Here is a 21,704-nt window from a genome sequence, read left to right as displayed (position 1 = left end):
TCAAGGGGTTCTGACATCACAGGGTATTATTGCATTTGGAAGTTGGAATCCAATTCCTGGCTTTTCCTTTGTAGTCCCGGATATTAGGGCCCGTCAAGGGACTTGCCCAAGGTCATACAACAAGTCTGTGATGATCTAATTCCAGAAACAGGCTAAGGGACTGGTGAAGAGAACTGTCAGGGTTCCTCTAGCTCTTGGCTTCCTTGTTGGAGACAGGTTAAGACATAGATGGTGGCCATTTCCCAGACTCAGCAAGGTAAGAACCCAAAAGCTGAGCCTTCGAAGGGAAAAGGAAACAGCAGAGCAGAGAAGGACGTGGCCAGCCACTGGGGCTTTCCCAGAGGCAAGCTCTAAGCTCCAAGAATGACATCAGACGCTCTCTGTCCACACAGTTCTAAAGCCACTTGTGAGTCCTGTCTCAGGACGACAGGGAGCACTTCTGCTGTGGGGGACGAGATGGGGTGAACTGAACCTAGCTGTGACGTGAAGAGGGTGGATCGGGTATAAAGAGACCTGCCTGTGGGAAACCAGGACAAACCTCTCCACTCTGTGCCTTCTCTAGACCTCCACGCGCTCCTCTCCCTCATCCCCTCGCTGCAAGGCTGAGTGGAGGAATTTACTGGCCCTTTCCCTGCAGTGCCACGCTCTCCCTCCCTTCTCCTGCCATCTGGAAAGGAAGTTGGTGTTTGCAGCCAGAGACCCTTCGTCTGAGTCCATCCTCAGCCTCTCTCTCTCTCTCTCTCTCTCTCTCTCTCTCTCTCTCTCTCTTTGTTTTGTTTCTCAAGACAGGATCTCTCTGAGTAGCCCTGGAACTCGCTCAGTAGACCAGGCTGACCTCGAACTCAAAGATCTGTCTGCCTCTGTTTCCCAAGTGCTGGAATTAAAGGCTTGTACCACCATGCCCTTCTCAACCTCAGTTTCTTTACAAACAACTGTCTTGGGCTTTGAGAATTATATCGTTCATGTGTACTTGACAGTCTCACAGACACTGTATCCTGTGAATCAGAGGACTAGAAGCATCTGAAACGTGCTGAGCTGTACTGAGGTACCTAAAAGATGGTTGAGTTGAGAAGTACCTCAGCAATCTTTGGGCTAGACTCCAAGTGAATTATTTACAGTTTCCAAATAACAAGAGAGCCGGGTGGTGGTGGCGCATGCCTTTAATCCCAGCACTCGGGAGGCAGAGGCAGGCGGATCTCTGTGAGTTTGAGACCAGCCTGGTCTACAAGAGCTAGTTCCAGGACAGGCTCCAAAGCCACAGAGAAACCCTGTCTCGAAAAACAAAACAAAACAAAAATAAATAAATAACAAGAGAAGTCACATACCCTGGCCAAAGCCTCGTTTCTTTACTTTTGTCTGGGGTTCTAGCAATTCCAAGTGATCACATGACCATCGCTTGCTCTTCGGACTGGCAGATTATGTGGGGCTTTCGTAAAGTGTTTAAACGGGAAGATAATTCATGCAGTGTGAAGTAGACGTTGGAAAACATTCATGTAGTCCAGCTCCTCATTTCATAGACGGGGAAGCTGAGGTTTAAAGACGGGAGTGGCTCAGTGGTCACATTGCTAGCAAGTGACAGAGCCGGTGGAAAGCCCACACTCTTCCTAGGACCTCCTACTTCCTTCCTTTGTGCCCTTCTATGAAGTTGGGGAACTTGGGTCTTTGGGAAGAGAAATCAAATGAGTCATGGGTTTGCCTTTGCCCTTTCTCTGCTCTTGATTCATTCAGCAAATATTTACTGACTGTCCACTATTCCGTCTCAGGGAAGGCAGAGATAAAAGTGAACATGGAGGTAGGCAAGGTCAGGTTTGATGCCAGCTGTGACTTCAGGAGCTGTCTTTTTCTCTCCGTTGGATGGCCACCTCGGCACCCACTACTCGGCCATTTAATGTAACCGTGTCCAAAGTGCAGGGCAATGTCTCGTCTCATGTGTCCAAATCTTCCGAGCCTCACCTGGATTGCAATGCCTAGTTTGTCGGGTATATGGGGACACACCTTTAATCCCAGAACTCAGGAGGCAGAGCCTGGCAGATTTCTGTGAGTTCAAGGCCAGCCTGGTCTACAAAGCAATTTCCAGGTCAGACAGGGTGGTTACACAGAGAAAACCTGTCTTGAAATGAACAAACAAACAAAAGGCCTGTTTTCTCACTAACTTTATGTCTTTAAGACAGTATGTTGCCCCCTTCTCTGACCTTTAAACATGATAATGAGAAAGTGACCAAAAGAAGATATGTAGAAAAGCCTGAAAGTCCTGGATTAACTAAGGAGAGAAAACACTGAGAATCTAACATGAAGCTGGTCAATGTTTAACCTATTTTTTCCCTTGAAAAAAGTGTGTGTGTGTGTGTGTGTGTTCCAGATGGGTCTGGAATAAAGCAAGTTCAGACCAGCCAGGGCCACATAGTGAGACTGTTTCAAAAAAAAGTTCGTTTTGGTTAAATTTAATTTGTTGTGTGAGCACAGCAGTCAGATGAGAGCTTGCAGGAGGGAATCAGTTCTCTTCTTCCAAATTGTGTGTTCCAGGGATTGAAAACAGGTCTGGCAAGACTTTAACACGCTGAGCCATCTCGCCATGCTTCAAATGGTGAATTTTTTTTTCCCTTTTATTTATTCCTAGACTTTCCACCCCTTTCCCTCCTAGGAATGGACTTGCTGGTTTTTTTTTTTTTTTAATTTCCCTCTAGAGGGCGCGCAAGATTCACGGCTTTGTGCCTCGCTTCCGTTTGCCTTCAGCCTTCCTCCTGCGCATGTGCACAGTTGATTTCCTGGCCGATCTCAGTACGGTCCGTCGGCCGCTGTCCCCGGAAACGCATTCTTCCCACGCAGCCGCAGGCCGCCGCTGTTCGGCCTCTCTAGGCCGGCAGGTCCTCCGCTCCATGGTCCTGTCTGTCAGCGCGGTGTCGGGAATCCACGAGTGAAGCCGGACCGCGCTCGGACGCTTCAAACCCTCGAGTCGGTCGCGGGTGAGTGAACCCGGGAGGAACCCGGCGGACGGAACCGGCAGGGTTTCCCCTGACTCCGTGAGTGGGTCCGCCCGCCCCGCCTCCCCCACCTCCCGGAATGGTACAGCTCCTGGGTCCCAGGCTCTCCCTCCCGCGGCGTTGCCAAGGCAACGGCCGGCCGGCTGAAGCTCCGTGTGTCTCCCCGCAGGTAGCCCGGCGGCCGCCGGCCGATGGCGTGGCTGCGCTGAGCGGCGCGAGTGACTGCCGAGCCCCGAGGGCCGGCATGGCGGGTCAGTTTCGCAGCTACGTGTGGGATCCATTGCTGATCCTGTCGCAGATCGTGCTCATGCAGACGGTGTACTACGGCTCGCTGGGCCTGTGGCTGGCGCTGGTGGACGCGCTGGTGCGCAGCAGCCCTTCGCTGGACCAGATGTTCGACGCGGAGGTAGGCTTGGAGGGATGGAGTAGGAGTGGGTTTTTGTGGTCCGGCACCGCCGAGCGCTAGATCCAGGTAGGCCACGTTCTCATTTGGGGGACCTAAGAAAGAAGGGATTCCAGGCCCCCACCCCCATCTGTGAAGTGGAATGACTGAGGGCAGGGAGGCTGATGAGTTCACTCTCAGGCGTGTCCAGTCTTGTGATGTTGGGAAACGACGTATCCACGGTCAGGAACTGCGCATTTGAGTTAAGACAAAACAAAACGAAAAGGGGGGGGGGGGATCTCATAGAGTTTTAAATAACTTTACAGTTTTGTGTTGGGCTGTGCTCATAGCTAGCTATGTAGCATAGCCCGAGGTTGAACACACATGGCAGAGGCAGATACTACAGTCAACAGGCTTGTGTCCCAGGCAAACATGGAAAGTCTCTTTGCTGAGACCCTCCAGAAAAGAGACTACTCTTCTCTCAGCTCAGATTTCCAGGGACCACAGTAGGAAGAGGAGCAGATAAAAGGGCACCTGGTCCTATGAGCATCTTATTTAAATTCCACTCTGCTTGCTGTGCGACTTGTGGCAGATGTCACCTCTCGTGTCGACAAAATCATGCTGTTGGCATTAGGTGGTAAACTGTAGTACAAAAAGCTTGCCCGTGTTTAGAGTCCAGTCGAGCTGGAGGAACTCGACAAGTTGTTTTACCTTTCCAAGCCCTTTCCTCCTGTGGAAAGTGACAGAATAACCCTGTCATGTCACCCACAGTAAAATGGTAAAAGTCCCAGAGGGGCCTAGGAATAAGAAAACGCCGTGTGTGTGTGTGTGTGTGTGTGTGTGTGTGTTGCACGCCTTTAATACCAGCTCACAGGAGGCAGAGGCAGGTGGATCTGAGTTTGAGGCCAGCCTGATCTACAGAGTGAGTTCCCGGATAGCCAGGATACACAGAGAAACCTGTCTCCCAAAACAAAACAAACAAAAACCAACAAAAAAGGGAAATGCTTTGTAAGGAATAGTGAGCGCCTAGGAGGTTGTTGGGAGAAGGGGCTGTGATAGTGGTGAGCAGAGCTCTTGGTTCAGGAGACCTGGCATGGGGTCCTCGTGCTTGTTACTCACCCTTTGCCTTTGGATAACTAATTATTTGAGAAGAGATAGTAGTAGCATTGTGAGATCATGGATGTCAAAGGCCTTTGCAAGCTGAATTATGTTCAGATATTTAGTACTTAATAGTACTCTGTCAGCAATAAACACTGCACACATTCTAGGTGCTGAACACTTTGTGGGAGGCGCCATCCTTCTTGTAAGGGCATATGAGAACCCAGTTTTGTTGCAGAGGGGCCTGATGCACACAGCCTGGGTTCCAGCTCAAGGTTCAGCAAACAGTTTTTGGAAGGATGAGGTAGTAAAGGTTTTTTGGTCATGCCATTCAACTCTACGTTTATAGTACAAAAGCAATCATAAGTAAGCCAGAAAATAGTGAACTATGTTTCAATAAATCTTTATTTGCAAAAACAAAGCCTGGCCTGCGGAGCATTAGTTTGCTGGACATCCTTTTTGACTCTTGCTTCTTAGTCATTGCATCACCTCAGGCAACTTCTCTAAACCCTGTTTCTTCTTTTGTAAAAGGAAAATGGTATCCTTCCCTCATACCATGAGGCTCAAATGAGATTCCACAGTGGGTGTGTGCGAAAGAACCATGTGGGAAATAGGCTTCTGTGTGGATGAAGGTGTTGTCTTCTGTACTCTGGGACGAGTGCTTGTGCCATAGGCAATTTGTTAGGATTCTGGGGCTCCGCCAAGTCGCTTCTCTAGCATATCTCCCTTTGTGATTCCCCCTCAGATCCTGGGCTTTTCCACCCCTCCAGGCCGGCTCTCAATGATGTCCTTCGTCCTCAACGCCCTTACCTGGTGAGTATCACCAGCTCTACTGTACTTCTTTTGTGTCTAACTGGAACTAACTTCCTAAATGTAAACAAGAGGCAGGTTGGCACTTCTTGGGAATGGAAAGATGGGTGGAAGAGCATATTTCTATGGACTGGCCCTGTCCTGGGCCTCCATCGTTGTTTTGAATTAAGTTCAAAGTTCTTCGGTCACTGTGTGTGCTGCCTGATCGTGTACCCAGATGTGGCGTGAGCTGAAGAAAGAATTAGACCAGGAACCAGGAGAATTGGCTTTCATTCTTGCTCTGTGCCATTGACCCAGTTACTTTCCTCCTCTCTGGGACCCGGGCTCCTTGTATATAGTCCAGGGTTTGGACTAGGTAACATTTAAGGTCACTCATGACCACTGCCCTTTTTTTGAGGATCAGTTTAGCATAGGGACCAAGGTCTTAGACTTAAAGCAGACTCACCTGCCCTTCAGTCATCCACCACCTTACCACAAGTGTAGTAAATTTGGACAGCTTTATCACTTTTCCTCTTCAGTAAAGTGGGACTAATCTGATCACTTAGCTCCTTGTTGTACGGTTTATTCATGGGTAGTACTTTAAACAGTCTCGTGTACATTATATTATGACTTTACGCTGACAGTGGGGAATGTCTAGATTTCTGGCTTCTCTTGAATAGTGGGAAAGTGGATTGATTCCAAGTGCCAAGATTTGCCTGGGTGCAAGTAGCTTCTGTTTGCATTTTGCATAGAGCATGTGTACTTTTTGGTACACACCGAGACTGGTGTGTACCATTCCTGGTGGGTGTTTGTCATCAAACTCATCTTCCCCCATTCTGTCAGACCCAGTCTTGATGTCACCCAGCAGGTCTCTCAGCATCTGAGATAACAACCCTTGCTTCTCACTCACTTTGCTCGCTTCTGACCACTGTGCTGTCATCATCCTAATTGTCCCCCACGTCCCCAAGGACTTAATGTAAGGCCAGGACAACCCAGTGACAACGCGCTGATGTCCTTTCCCCACAGTGCCCTGGGCTTGCTGTACTTCATCCGGCGAGGGAAGCAGTGTCTGGATTTCACTGTGACTGTCCATTTCTTTCACCTCCTGGGCTGTTGGCTCTACAGCTCCCGCTTCCCCTCGGCGCTGACCTGGTGGCTGGTCCAGGCTGTGTGCATTGCACTCATGGCCGTCATCGGGGAATACCTGTGCATGCGGACGGAACTCAAGGAGATCCCCCTCAGCTCAGCCCCTAAATCCAATGTCTAGAGTTGAGCCCTTCGGATACTCTGCTGGCATTTGGGCCCCCTGTCACCTTGGGCTGCTCAGACCTCCAGATGGGGTCCAGCCTAAGTCGGAGAGGAACCCTGGAAATGTGAAGTCTGTTGGTGGAGTGATAGTGAGGTCCTGTCACAAAGGCAGGTAGCAGTCATGATCGTAGCTGCAAGAATGGCCTCTGCCTGCTGGAGCTTTGATCTGGAAGCCAGGACGGGGACCTCATAGAGGGGGTAACAGATTTGGAACCATGTCAACTCTTGAGCCATCATACCGTCACCAGCCTGTTATTTTTAAAAAGGAAAAAAAATCAAGGATATCTGATTGGCGCAAACATTCTTCTGGTTGCCTGTCTTGCCCTTTGGGACAGCTGGTACCTTTGCCCTGTTGCCAAACCACAGTGGTTCTGTGTGGAGAAACATTTGACTTCTGGGTTCGTAGCCACAAAAGAGGTGTAGGTGCAAAGTACTAGGCCGCTGTCAGAGGACGAAGTATGAGGCCTCAAGCACAAGAGCAATGCACAGCCTGTGACCCGTTAGACACAAAAGTGTGTTTGTGTGTCCGAGAACCTCTGGACTCTACCCTGCTGCCAGCTCTCAACACAGCAGGCTGCAGGACCCAGAGAAGAATCCCAGCACCCCTTCCTCGCAGCCTTAGCTTCATAATAAAAGCCACGGTATGCTCTCTAGGAATGACCAGGCCCCAGCTCCCACTGGACCTCAGTTGTGGCAAGAGTTTCTTTTTCCTCTCTTGTTTGAACTCTGTGGTGGGGGAGGGTATGATGGGTGTCCAGCTTCCCCATGGCAGGCTCCACTGACGGTACTGGAGGAGACAGGAATTTGCTGTGAAGGCTAGAGTTTGCTACTAGCGTTTCCTCTGTGAGGTGCTGGCGGCTGTCCTTTCTAGGTACATAAATACAGTATTTTCCACACTTTTGCCTGTACTTACTTTATGATGTCACTTTTAGGACCAAGAGAAAGCAGCTGTGCACAAGAGTCATAAGAATTAGTATTTCCTCCTTTCCCAGAGTGATTCCTCCAATCAAATGAAGTACTAACTGCCAGGATAAGTATGGTAGCACTTGGTTACCCTAATACTCAAGAGACTGAGGCAGGAGGATCATGAGTTTGAGGCTAACCTGGTCTGCATGATCAACGCAGATGTTATAGTGAACATCTGTCTCACAAAACAAGAGCAAAATAGTGTATCTTGCACTCGGCCTGCATCTGCCCCTGCGATGCCGCACGTGTGGTCCCTAAGCACGTACACGGCATGCACTTGTATGAAGCAGGCTGTGTTTCTTTGGTTTCTGGAGCTTGCCCAAGAGAGCTGAGTCTCACAGCTAAAGATGAGTTTTGCTTCCTCCCTAGGGAGCCTTTCTTGCCTCTTGGCTCTCAGCCTTGTAGAGTAGGGAGTCGCAACTGCCAGAATGAAAATCTGAGAATGAAAGTGCCCGGGCAAAAAGCTGTGAGTGAGCTAGCATGAGGCCCTTGGTCACTCGGGGTTGTGGTTACGCCGGCTGCAGGGCCTTGGCCCAGCTGCATTGCTGGGTTTCCTCTGGCGCACTCCTCGGGCACACGACCACAGTGAAGGGCGAGAACGTTGAGCATGGCTGTGGTCTCCCTGGAGCTGAGGAGTCTGCTGCTCCAGGCAAGAACAGTGCCGGCGTTCTCTTTCAGTTGCTTGTGCCAGCTTTGCCTGCGTAACTCCTTTGATGAGAAACCTATGTCTTTTGATGCCCATTCGATTTTTGGAAATTGAAAAAGCACCAAAAGGAACCAAGGTGACTTTTTTGTTTGTTTGTTTTTTGTTTTTTTTTTTAAATTATGCTTTATTTAGCACTATTTTATGTGCATTGGTGTGAAGGTGTCAGATTCCCTGCAACTGGACAGTTGTGAGCTGCCATGTGGGTGCTGGAAATTGAACCCGGGTCCTCTGGAAGAACAGCCAGTGCTCTTAACCACTGAGCCATCCCTCCAGCCCCTTTTGTTTGTTTTTTTAAACCCAGTAATATAATGACTGAGCTGAGTGACAGTTGACTAAAAATTGCATGAACTTCCCCAGAAGGCATGGAGACAGAAACTGAGGGTATGGAGACAGGCATATCCCCATAGCTTGCTGGCCGTCTTGCCTAGCTGAAATAACAGGTTTCCAGGTCAGTGAGATACCTGTCTCAGGATACTAGGCAGAGTGTGTTAGAAAATAACATCTTGATGTCCTGCTCTGGGCTCCGCACATGCACACACACATTCGGCTAGCATACACACGGTTTATGACTTTCGGATGCGTACAGTTTCTAAAGCAGCAATGTGAATGGTTTCTAGAAGTTGAGTTACAGCCTGCAGTGGCAGTGACATTTTGTCAATTTCATAACAAATACATCTATTCTATTGAGTGCTTAACGGGTGTCTATCTAGCAGAAGGCCAAGGACTTGTTTTTTCTCATGTGGCAATCTCAGTAGGAAGTCCCATCACCCATATCTTCTGTTTTTTGTTTGGTTGTTTATTGTTTGTTTGAGTCGGGGCCCTGTGTAGCCCTGGCTGACCTGAAACTCACTCTATAGACGAGGATGGCCTCGAACTCCTAGAGGTGCACCTATCTCTTCCTCCATAGTGGCCAGGGTGTTCTCCACCACCGCCCAGCTCCATCATCCACACCTTACAGATGATGAAACTATGGAACTTGCCTGTGGTTATTTGTCAGCCTCAGAATTTGGGCTCTGAAAGTGGCAATGATAAGCTTGTGCAGCAAAGGTCAATAACTGGGATGTATAAGCTCTGATTGGTTCAGCAGACTATCACCTTAGACCTTCAAATCTCAGTGCGTGAACAGAACTTTATATACATCACTAGCTATTCAAGAACAGTGCATAGGTAACATACAAATTAGGACCACAGATTAGCAAGTGACACAGGAACGCAGGCTGGGTGTTTAACTCCGGAAGATAAAGGCTACAATCTAGATGAGAAACCTACATCCAGCTTCCTGATGAAAGAATACACCTTTCTGGAGAGCTCAAGTCTTGACCCTGCCTCTTCCTTCACTCTGCCTAACATCTGAATTCAGACCATTTGGAGAGAAATGTGGAGAACTGTGTAATTGCCACTTAAAACAGTTTATAGCCCCAAAAGATAAGGAGGGAAGTGTGGCTCAGAGGCACCTCTAATGCTTCCTGTCTAGGCAGCCCTGTCTAGATCAACTATGTGGAAGCCAGAATGTGCTGACAGAGATCTTGGAGAGAGGGCTTTTGAGGAAGGCTCTAGGTCCTCAAGTCCTGAAGGGTTCATAGCTCAGTAAGTCTTCTGGAAGCTGAGTTTCTTGGACTCTCTGTGGCTTCAGGGTTACTTCCTTCTGACCAAAGGGCAGGCACGTCTTGGAGGAAGGTGATAAAGCTACTGAAAAGAGTATTGAGGCAAGGAAGGGACTAGAAGCTGAGTCGTCCTGGCCCTCCGTCCTCGAGTCTGTAGGAATGGTGGCAGGATGGAGGACTAGGAAGCTGCAATGGGTCGAGAAGAATTGCTGAGTTGGTGGCTGGCTTGGCTAGGGTGTGTTGGATCTTACTCTCCAACCCCCATCCCTGCAAAAGGTAATGGTGTAGTGTTTCCGTGTAACTATATACATGTTCTTCATACTTCAGATGGTACAATATTAGGATGGTGGTGGGGGCTATACAGTATTGTTCAGGGAATAGGGAAAGTGTGCATGCTCAGTATGGATGGACATCTTTATTGAGTATTTTCCATTTACAGCTGGCTGAATCCCAGGGTATAGAACCCATGCATGCAGGACTGTGAAGGGCAGAGTGTACTCATTTCTTTGATTATTGTGAGAATTGCACAGTGTCTGGCAGGTAGGAAGTAACCCGTGATTCTGAGTTCCCAGTCTCCCTCCCCCTTCCCCGCTTTACAGTGGAGGGGACCGCAGCCTGCTTTCTCCTGTTGGCAGAACCTGCAGGACGCTGATTGTGAGTTCTCTCTCAATCCCTGCATCAGGACCACTATTTGTTTGATAGACGTGGGAGGTAACAGTTCACCCCAACATCACACAGCTGCTCAAAAGCCTCGTCTTTTCATGTCCTGCACGTTTGAGTGAACTTGAGCCAGATAATTGGGACATCTTGGGAAACTGACAGCAAGGTCCGTTTGCAGGCACTTAAGTAGGAGCTCACCAGGGAGAGGCGGAGCCAAGACCGAGCAAGTCTGGCACAGAACTGGGGAAGTCTAGGGAAAGGCTGAAGTTCTTAAGCACCCCACAAACTGGCTTCCCTGCATAAGCCTCATCACTTCAGACTCTCTGAAATGTGTGTTAGTGTCCCCCTTTTTTGAGACAATGTTTCACTATGTATCCCTGATAATTGCTATATAGACCAGGATGTCCTTGAATTCACAGAGATCCATCTTCTGTTTCCAAATGCTGGGAATTAAAGCTGTGCCACTACTCCCAGCTTATGTCCCTTAAAAAAAAAAAAATTGAAATAGTAAGCTGTGGTGGCACACACCTTTAATCCCAGCATTCTGGAGGCAGAGGCAGGCACATCTGAGTTTGAGGCCAGCCTGGTCTACATAGCAAGTTTAACACCAGCCAATGCTATTCAATGAAATTCTATCTCAAAAAAAGTGTGTGGGGGGGTGGGGGGGCTAGGGATCTGGCTCTTTGTAGTGATAGAGTGTTTGGCTAGCATGTGCGGTACTGTGGATTTGATACCCTGCGCACTTGTGCATGCACACACACACACACCCCAAAATTAGAAGAAGCCAAGTTCAGAGGTCCTATGACTTAAGTTGTTGAGTCGATGCTTGAGTTCAGTTTGATCACACGTATATACACACATACACACCCCTCCACTTTACTCTTAGGAAGCCATTTCTGGGATACACTTTCCTCAAATAATGGGTTTACCAAACCCAGAAGAACGTCAGACTTAAGTGGACTTACTTACATACAGGAAAGTGGGCAGTGGGATGTAAGTCGATGGCGGTCATGTCAAGGGCGTGGGGAGGCTGGAAGAAGTCCTGGGCCTTCCTTCCACAGGCCATGCTAGACCTCAGGCTCTGCGCACACGGCTCAGCTCCCCTCTTCTCTCGGGGCACGGATGGAAATTGCCAGCCCTGAGCAGGCCTTCTCCACTGGGGCCTGTACTTGAGTCCCTCTCTGAACATGCTGCCATGAAGACAGAGCTTGCTGCCCTGGCCACCCACTGAGGGATACCCATCTGAGGTCACAAGTTCACCACACCAGTTGATAAGCTGGAGGTTGGAAAGAAATTGAGGAAAAGTTTACCAAGGTTGAGGGGACTCAAGATGGAGACCACTGAGCAGGAAACAGCTGGAAGGAGTGACTGGGGAAGAGGTTGCTGGGAAATGGCAGGGGCGGTGATGTACAGAAGGGCCACACAGAGTGCCCAGATAGCACTGGGCTGTGCCCACAGGAAGAAGCATGAGCAGAAGCAGGATAGTGGGACAGCCCTGGTGCCAGGTTTGGCTCTGACTGGCCCATGTGAGGCTGCCCCTCCAATGTAGACGGCAGTGCCAGGCATAGTAGGTGGGGCAGTGCAAGAGGAAGGTTAAGACGCCGGTCCTCCCATCAATCTCCCTCCCAAATGAGATTTTGTCATCACTGCCCTGCCTCTCCAGAAGGGCTCTGCGACCCTGCCCTTCAGTGGCTCAAAGGCCGGGTACCTCACCTGCAGGCACACCCATTGATTGCTGCTAGCCTCAGGAGACTATTAGAAGGTTCTAGTCTTTGTCCAAAGAAAACCTGGGTTCCCCTGCCCCATCTCCTCAACCGTATGTGCAAGGCCCTATAGTTCCTACTGACAAATAGTGCTCCTGACCGATAAAGTCAGCCAGGGATTGGGCTTCAGGGTGACTGTGTAGGACATAGTGCCGACTCCCCACCTACCCTGGTGTTTCCTATGATCTGAGATCCAGGAGGCCCAGTTATTGACACCGCATGCATTGATAGTCAATGGGGAGCTGGATTCTGGGATGACTCCATTGGCCAAGGCGTGCTCTGCATGTGACTTTTTCCTCTCTTGGGAAAGTGGGATGGAGAAGCCAGGAGATGGGGGCGGGGGTAGATTTGCTCCAGCGCCTCCTCTCTGAGGAAGCTGGGGTAAGTCATTTGCTATATAGGTGTACAAGTTTCTGCCTCTCCTTGGATCACAGGACCATTGTGAGGCACCTGCACCCAGGAGACAAATGACTTCATAGAGGAAGTGTGCACTGCCCAAAAGAGCCAGCTTGTGGGGGATGTTGAAGGATTACAACTTGGTAGATTTTCTGCTGTGGTTTTAGGAAATGACTTTAGGAGCCTAGGGATGGACCCACAACATACACTCCCTCCCCACCTCCCCCCTGCATCTCCCCCAGGATCCTTGCTCTCCATGTGTATGTGATTGCCAGCACTAGACAGGCAGAGCCAGTGGTGATATTGTTCAGTGGCATATGAGCGATTTTATTGTAAACTCAGGAAATTCCCGCTCTTCCCTCCCTTTAGCTGATAGCAGGATCTCTACTTCTTATGCTTCAAGTTCCCTTCCAGGGTTACACCACCTGCCAGCAGAGATCTCCATGTTAGTCATAGAAATCACCACCAGGGGGCGCTGTTGTCCAGTGAGTGGGCACAGGGCCTGGGACCCTTGGTTTTTGTGGCAAGTTGGAGCTATCTCCAACTTAAAGGAAACCCTTTAAGGTGGACCTCAGGAGTCAGTCGCCCTCTTCCCTTCATGAGCACCTCAAGCTATGATGGGAAGAGTTTCTTGTCTTTGTTTAAGAACTTTTTCTTTTTAGCATAAGTCTTACTTAAAACGTTGGTGGCGCACGCCTTTAATCCCAGCACTCGGGAGACAGAGGCAGGCGGATCTCTGTGAGTTCGAGGCCAGCCTGGTCTAGAAGAGCTAGTTCCAGGACAGGAACCAAAAAGCTACAGAGAAACCCTGTCTCGAAAAATATAAAAACAACAACAACAACAACAACAAAACGTGACTAAATCAAATAGAGTTGATTTGGCCTAAGGGCAGGAGATGCAGCAAAGCCCAGTGTGGCTACTTCCCTCCTCCCTAGCTTAAACATCCTTTGGGATTCAGGGCCACAGCGGTGGTTCCCACTCTCCTGGGGTCTCCAGACAACTAGATGATATACTGGGTCCCGCATTTCCATTGCACCTTCCCTAGAGCTCAGTCAACTGAGCTGCATCCTCAGCCCAGCTATTACCCTGCTGTGTGGCCGAGTCAATGGCTTCCTCTCTCTGGGTGTGGGGCCTCCCAGTCCAGCCACCCACAGTCAGCAAGACCCAAACCCCTGAGTCTAGGGCTCTGGTGTGGGCCTGTGTGAGGGGCTGCATCTTGCCTTGGCCTGGCAGTGGTGTCGTCATACCCACCTCATATGGATGCTACACAGGCAGCTCAAAGTGACACTGAGCAGAACCGGGTACAGGGGCGCTTGACGCGGCGTAAGGCAGATGATCTGCACATGATCCGGCGCCCTGGGGGGTGGATGCGTGTGGGAAGCCCCTCAAACCAGACCAACTGGTCAGTTTCATCCAGTGGTTTCATGTTCATCTTGGGAGTTCTGTGATTGTAGATCTTCAGGAAGACAATTCGGGGCTCCTTAACATGTGGTTTCCTCTTCTGGGCTCTGGTAAGCAAGCCATGATTCTTTGCTATCTTGGGGACTTTAGGCTTTGCCTGCTTTTTTCTCCGTGACGCTGCTGCAGGTGACCCCTTTGACCCTTCCGTGGGCTTCCACTCCTCTGACGTGTTTTCATTAGGTTTCTCTATGGACTCTGCTTTCCTGGATTCCAGTTTCTTCACCAGGGCCAGAACGTCTTGCTCTTCATTCTTTTGTTTCACTTTCACGTTATCCCTGACAGGGAAAGGAAAGGTCAGCGGAGCAAGGGTCCTTCTAACCCAGTCCTGAGCAGTCGCTATGGTGCTGGTTCAGGGAGCCTGCTAGAGCTAGACTGAAAGAAACGTCTCTAGTGCCTGGAGGTACTATTAGTTTTAGTAGAAAGGATGTGAGACATTGGCAAGGCAGAAGGCATGACCAGTATTTGAGGAGCCCAAGGGTATATATTTTGTTGGCACCTGCCACTACACTAGGCTTCTGTCTCAGCCAAGAGGGAAGACTGCCCAGTGTTCCTTTCCAATTATATTCTAAGAAACCATGGGTCTCTGAGGAAGCTTCTCCATACCCTCGCCTGGGCTAGGTAGAAGGCAGGATGAGGGCCAGGTACCTCTCACATTGAGATTTGGGGACAAATGTTTTTAAGAGATGTTTCTGTGCTTCGAGAACTATGGTGGTCTATGACCCTGAACTTGGTTCTGGGCTTCCCGGTCGTTCAGGGGCCACATCAGAGAGAGATGCCTGAGGAAGGAATTAACAGTTCTCGGGAGTCTGAGTATCAGATTGAGCCAGGCAAAGCCCATGCCTGCTCACCCTGGCTGATGAAAGTGATGGCCACTAGGGGCCTATTGTCAAGATCTGCAAGGTAGGAGGCAAGGAAACAGCTGAAGTCTGGAGAGCAGTCTTTGGAGACAGCATCTGGATGGAATAAGACATTTCACCTCCCAGAGCCCAGCCAAGGTCTCCATCATAAGATGGATAATCTCGCCGGGCGGTGGTGGTGCACGCCTTTAATCCCAGCACTCGGGAGGCAGAGGCAGGCGGATCTCTGTGAGTTCGAGGCCAGCCTGGTCTAGAAGAGCTAGTTCCAGGACAGGAACCAAAAAGCTACAGAGAAACCCTGTCTCGAAAATCAAAAAAAAAAAAAAAAAAAAAAAATGGATACTCTCATGTACCTTGGTTGTTGGGAAGAAGCATCTAAGGGTGTGGGGGGCACATGTGTAACATGTAAGCAGAGTGGCTGGCACTTAGCAGGCACTTCTATAAATGCTCCCCAAATTCTAGAGTGGCCCATGAGTAATCAGATTCTGAGCAGGATAATGTATCTTCAGATTCAGAGAATAGTCTGTGAGACTGTCTCTGGGTTGGGCTGCAGGCCCAGGAGGAAGAGATAGCTCCCCACATGCACACTCAGTACCACAGTTATAGGTGGGCCCTTCACTAGATGACTGTGATTTCAGGTGGGAATGACTTCAAACAGGTACTCTGCCAATTGTCAGTTCAGTTGGCTGAGATAAATCCCTTCATCGCTGGAGTCTCAGTCCCTGCCAGTAAAACACCTTGCATAAATATCTGTTGCACAGAGCCCTTGTGTAAAGCAGGCCTCTGCTCCCCAATTCCTCACCACAGTGCCTCTTCCTAGGAAAGATAGTTGCTGGGTATTTTGTGTGTGTGTGAGGAAGGGGTGTGGATGGAGCTCACCCGGAGGAGATTTGGAAGATCTTTGGAACTCTGATTATTAAATTCCAACACCTTCTGGCCAGGCTATGCAGTTCTCGGATCCGGTCATTTGAACTCTTGAGTAACTTCAAGAGGGACAAGTTTTTTAATACCTGCCAGGGTCAATAAACCAGAAAATTAGAGGCTGCCGCTCTCCAGGGTCGCCTTCCATGCCCTTTCTATGGCTTGGCTCAGCTCAGGGCTAAGTCTGCTGGCTCCCCGGGGTCACTGGGTCCGGCACCTGGGGTAGCACTTCAGTGGGGGTTTGGTTCCCCTAAGCAGGGGCTAAAATGGAACATCTCACCATTTTAAGTCGGTTCCGCTCAATTAGTTTGCTGACAGGCTGATTTATCTTGTCCTGCAGTTTCTCATCTTGCATCTGAGAGATAGGAAGAGAGGGAGAGCTAGCATAGAAGGAAACCCCTTGCATGCCTGCACTGTGTCTCTCCATTTGACTGAGCATGCTTTGACCAACCCTAGACTGGGAGTCTTGTCAGTTTGGCTTTAGAACAAAACTGAGACCATTTTAACTCTACCCTGAGACCATTTTAACTCTGCCGGCCTCCTTTCACCCTTCCCCTTTCCCTTCTCTAAAAGGCTGGAAAGCCTTTTCTTGGTGTGGCTGGATCATCTGATAAGATCCCTCACTTGCCTGGGCTTCGAGACAAAGTCTGACCTTAGAAACCACTCCATTCTTGGGCCTCTTCTTTGTAGATGGATTCATGCTGGGGCTGTAGGAGCAAGACTGGACCCCACACTGCCTGCACCCTGCCCCTCTCACTTCAGCCAGCACTTGAACTGAGCAATATATGATGGCGCTAGACCTGCCAGGCAGTGAGCTGTGACATCACTAAAATGTGTGACAGCGTCAAGGTTGTGTCTCTGGAGGGTCAGAAGGCCACTCCCATCTGGAGAAACACAGTAGGTGACAGGCACCCATGTCCATGATCACAACCTCCCTGTGAGGTAAGATGGTGGACCCCTTCTTTTAGAAGAAGAAGCTAAGATTTTAAAAGGTAGGGCTAGACAGATAGTTCAGTGGTTAAGAGCACTGATTGCTCTTCCAGAGGACCTGGGTTCAATTCCCAGCACGACATGGAAGCTCACAACTGTCTGTAATTCCAAGATCTGACACCCTTACACAGACATACGTACAGGCAAAATACTAATGTAAATAAAAATAAGTTTAGAAAAAGACTTTAAAAGGTTACATAATTTACCCAGTTCACACGGCTGCTTGGCGGTAGAGCTGGGACTGTGATTTGGGCCTGACAAGCCAGTCCGTGAAGACGAGCTCTCAAGCTGCTCCTGCACTCAGCCACGCCACGTGTGTTGCCGGGCACCTGCTGCATGTTTAAAAGTCATTATGGGTTTGTGTGTGTGTTGGTGGAGGTGCCAGTCAGTGTTATCCCTTGGAGCTGGAGATCTGATTGGGTGCTGGAAACCAAACTTGGATCCTTTGTAAAAGCAGTTGATGCTTTTAACCACGGAGCCATTGCCCCTGTCCCCTATTTTGTTTTTAAATAATTGTCTTGCTGTGCTGTCCTGGCCTCAAACTTCTCTTCCGGCCTTAGTTTCCTCACTTGGAATTGCAAGCATGTGTCAGTCACAATTTAGCTGACATTTGTGTTATACTTCCTTTGAATCTTGCCTACGTCTTCCATGTATGGCTAGCATGTGGTTATGTCTAAACAGATGTGGTATCCACATCTGTGTTGGTGTTTGCACTCAAACTGAAGGGTAAGAATATGAAAATGTGAAGCAAAGTGTGCCGAAATTTTTCTCAGCTTCTAATGATGGGCTCTGCATTACTAATATTTGCTCCAGGGCTTTCCTTCCTTCCTTCCTTCCTTCCTTCCTTCCTTCCTTCCTTTCTTTTTCTCTCTTTCTTTCTTTCTTTCTTTCTTTCTTTCTTTCTTTCTTTCTTTCTTTCTTTCTTTCTTTCTTTCTTTCTTTTATTTTTTGGTTTTTCAAGATAGGGTTTCTCTTGGTAACAGCCCTAGCTGTTCTGGAACTTGCTTTGTAGACCAGGCTGGCCTCGAACACACAGAGATCTGCCTGCTTCTTCCTCTTGTGTGCTGGGACTAAAGGTGTGTGCCACCGCACCTGGCCTTATAGATAGCTTCTTAAGGCCAGACCAGTGGCCAGCCATTTTCTTCTGTAAAGGGCCACTACTGTGGGACTTTTCAGCCATAGTTGTGACTGCCTACTTTAATTCTATAGCCACTGATAGTTTGTAAGTGAGCGACCATGGCCTTACTGAAGAAGACTGTTCACAAATACAGTCGATGAGCTGAATATGGCCCATGGCAACTGGGGACAAATCAATAAAACGACACAGTTAAACTCAGTTTGTCATGCTCCCCTCTCCTGTGATGTACCCCTTCTGCAGTTAATTTCAGCTCAGTAGTTGGGTCACCGGACTCAGAGTAGAGAACAAAACACCCAGGAGTACATCTTTATACACCATGTGTACCGCTCTGCAGGGCTGCAGGGTAAAGGCACTCAGGGAGACAAAAATGATGGCTTTCAAGGTTAGAAAGTGACAAGCGAGAGCATTTTTACCTTCGTGTGTGTTCAGTATCATTCATGTAATTATAAGTTTAGTCATTTAACTTTTGATGATGGTTGCACTTATGAACCAGCTTGCAGAGCTTCTCAGCATGAAGGGGTAGACTTCCTGAGCCTCTGAGGCAGATTTAAGATGTCACTTAGAACAGATAGAGCTAAGCACTTGGACCGAAGTAAACAGGGAAGGGGACAAGAAGGATAAGGAAGGGGTATGCTGTATTAACAAGTGTGACAATGCAAGGCTGGAGCCTGGGGCAGGAGGATAGTTCAAGACCAGCCTGGCTACACAGAGAAAACCTATCTCCAAGACAAGACAAAACAGGGCTGGAGAGATGGCTCAGTGGTTGGAAGCACGTCTCTTAAAAGAGGACCCGGGCAATTCTCAGAACCTATCTCCCGGCAGCTCACAGCCGCCTGTAGCTCCAGCCCACAGGGTTCTAACACCTCTGGCTTCCACAGGCACCTGCACTCGCATTCACATACACATAATCTTTTTCTTTAAGACAGAGAAGTATGGTTTGGGAAACATTTATCAAGAAGGTGGGGTTTGAGCATAGCCCTGAAGGAAATGGATGCTGTGGTAGCAGAACATGAGATTGAAGAGGAAGTTACAGTGGGCTAAGGACAGATTGTTGCACACCCTGAAGGATAACGGACTGTCTGGACCCCTGGTGTGTAGTTGGCTACGTCAGAATGGTCCAAAGAGCGTGTAAGAAATAGCTTCTCAGGCACTGTCCTGCTCACTGGCCAGTCTGATACCCACGCCATACTACACTTTCTTAAATGTCCTGTATCCGTAATATACAGGGGTGGGGGTGTTAATCTGCTCAGGGAGGATAACAAGGAGTAATTGGGAAGGAAGTTATCAAAGACAGTCCCTTTGTGCTCACTCTTCTGTGGATTCCTGTGCTCCCAGGCCTCCTTCTCCTTGCTAGAGCCATTATGGTGTTTATCATGTGGATTGTATTGGCCTGCACATTCTCCAAGGCCTTGGTGCCTGGTAGCTCCATCAGCTCCATCCACTGCAGGGACTGGGACCTGCTACAGGCTAGGCACATGGACAGTAACCATAGGCAGGGCATGCTCTTTCTGCCCTCTTTCAAACCCGTAGGCCAAGGAGAAAAGTAACTCTAGAGCGTGGACTCCTCCAGGGCAGGAGTTTTGTCTGTTTCGTTCATTGATAAGTTCCTCGGGACTTAGAACTGTCTCTGACAGGATTATAGATCAAAATCAGGTTAAAAACAAAAACAACCCCCCAAATATATAGCATTAACTGCAACTTGGGTAAGTGAGGAATTAGGGAAGGAAATATAGAAGTTAGCCAAGTAAAGGACATGAGGTAGCAGGGCCTTCTCACAAGAGGGAATTTAGAGGGCGTAGGTGTGTTCTAAGCCATTGTGTTTTACTGGGAAAGTAAGTGGGGCCAAGTGTGGAAGGGTGGACCTGGAAAAGTGAGGATGGCTTAGGTGCTGTGTGCTTAGGAGCCAGGCTGAGAGCCTTGGAGTCAGCTCGGAGAGCATCAGGAGGGCTCTGTGCTGAGGCAAGCCTGGCTGACTGCCTTATTCTGTTCTAGTTCATACAGCTTTTAAAATGTTTATAAGATTTTAGAAGAATTATATCAAAATTAAATAACTGGATGTAGTGGTGCACACCTTTAATCCTAGCACTTGGGAAGCAGGTATCTAGGTGCTCAAGGCTATCCTGGACTACATAGCAGGCTAACCATAGCTACATAGTAAGATCCTGTCTCAACAAGAAAAACAAATTAAATCGAATGCACAGTAGTTTTCCCTGACCCTCCCGCCCTTGTATTGAGTAGCCCTCACTCCATCAGCATTACCAGTAAGCTTCTGACAAACACACTGTGTGATACATTAGCATTATCACCCAGGGGATTCCTTGTACGGCCACTGTATGGGTTTGGAGGAGTATTTAATGATGTGTCCTTGATATTACATCACACAGAATTGTCTCACTGCCCAAAAAAATCCCATGCTCTACTTTTTTCACCCCTCCATCTTTACCAAGCCCTGGCAAACACTGACCTAATCTTTACTGTCTTCATAGTTTTGCCTTCTAGTATGTCCTGCGATCAAAATAAAAAAGTTAAGTGTCTCTAGTCATTTTGGATCAGCATTTCTTTAATAACAGCATTTAAACAAACTGCGTGTCTGTCCATACCTTGACTGCTCGTCTCTTTTTAGTGCCGAATAATATTTTCTATGTCAGTTTATTTATCCCTCTCCTACTGGAGAACGTCTTCTGTGACCCCAGGTCTGGGCAATTATGAGTAAAGCTGCTGTGCACATCTGTGCTCAGGTGTTATGCGGACACACTTCCACTCCCTTGGGTAAGTGGCTGAGACTGCAAGTGCCGGTTCTCTGCTCAGTTTCATAAGACAGCAGCAAGCCATTTTCCAAGTGGCTGTACCTGAGACAACCTTTACAATTTTTGTTTTGTTTTGTTTTTCTTTCAGACTTTTTGGGGGAGCAGGGGTGGGATTTTCAAGACAGGGTTTCTCTGTAGCTTTGGAGCCTGTCCTGGAACTTGCTCTGTAGATCAGGATGGCTTTGAACTTACAGAGATCCACCTGCCTCTGCCTTCTGAGTGCTGGGATCAAAGGAGTGCACCACCACTACCTGGCTTGTTTTGTTTTTTAGTGTAGGATCTTGCTACAGAGCCCAGCCTAGCCTGGAACTCACTATATAGTGCAGACTGGTCTCACATTTGCAATCCTTCTGCTTCAGCCTCCAGAGTGCTGGGAGTGCTGGGAACTCTAGATGCGAGTCATCACACCCATCTTAGTCCATGCTGTCACTGTTTCGCCACCTTCTGGAGTTAGAACACCTGAGCATTTCATACCCAGGAGACCAGATTGTACAGTAACAGGGGCTCATGAGCAGTTTTCCATATCCTATCTTGCTTGCTCTTTCCATATACACAGCGAAAATACAAGTTTCATGGGGGAGAGAAATCTATCCAGTGACACAGGTGGTAAGCCTTGAAAAATAAATACAAGAAAACTTTAAAAATAGGTATAGTGAAGCCAGGAAGAGGTGATGCAAGCCTTTAATCTCAGCCCTTGGGAAGCAAGGCAGATCTCTGTGAGTTCAAGGCCAGTCTGATCTACCGAGCAAGTTCTAGGCCAGCTAAGACTATACAGAGAGACCCTGTCTCTAAAAACAAACATACAGAAAAAGTATAGTGTATAGAACATACTATTTATCATCTTAATTCTTTTTATTTTTTGAAGACTTTATATACA

The 21,704-nt window shown here is 48.6% G+C and overlaps 2 protein-coding genes across 3 annotated transcripts in view; one reads left to right on the top strand and one right to left on the bottom strand.

Moving 5' to 3' along the window:
- The first annotated feature begins 2,762 nt into the window (after window positions 1-2,762).
- Sys1 (SYS1 golgi trafficking protein) overlaps window positions 2,763-21,704 on the top strand; it is a 31,512-nt gene continuing 12,570 nt past the window's right edge. Inside the window, exons 1-4 of one of the 2 annotated variants that reach the window (XM_057780704.1) lie at window positions 2,763-2,963; window positions 3,151-3,387; window positions 5,207-5,274; window positions 6,277-7,632. In XM_057780704.1, coding sequence (XP_057636687.1) covers window positions 3,226-3,387; window positions 5,207-5,274; window positions 6,277-6,517 — 471 coding nt within the window. In that variant the 5' untranslated portion in view covers window positions 2,763-2,963; window positions 3,151-3,225 and the 3' untranslated portion in view covers window positions 6,518-7,632. Of the gene's footprint in view, window positions 2,964-3,150; window positions 3,388-5,206; window positions 5,275-6,276; window positions 7,633-21,704 lie in introns of those variants that run through there. The other variant, XM_057780705.1, reaches the window with a different exon arrangement.
- Tp53tg5 (TP53 target 5) lies at window positions 13,930-16,592 on the bottom strand. Its single transcript, XM_057780703.1, has 4 exons — window positions 16,545-16,592; window positions 16,173-16,247; window positions 15,851-15,981; window positions 13,930-14,389 (listed from the first exon to the last, which is right to left on the bottom strand). Exons 1-4 carry the CDS (start codon window positions 16,590-16,592, stop codon window positions 13,930-13,932), a joined length of 714 nt encoding a protein of 237 aa, XP_057636686.1.

This window comes from Chionomys nivalis, chromosome 9 (assembly GCF_950005125.1).
Source record: "Chionomys nivalis chromosome 9, mChiNiv1.1, whole genome shotgun sequence".
NCBI classification, from domain to species: Eukaryota; Metazoa; Chordata; class Mammalia; order Rodentia; family Cricetidae; genus Chionomys; species Chionomys nivalis.
The sequence above is the reverse complement of the archived record's forward strand: the minus strand, read 5'-3'. Positions and strand labels throughout refer to the sequence as shown.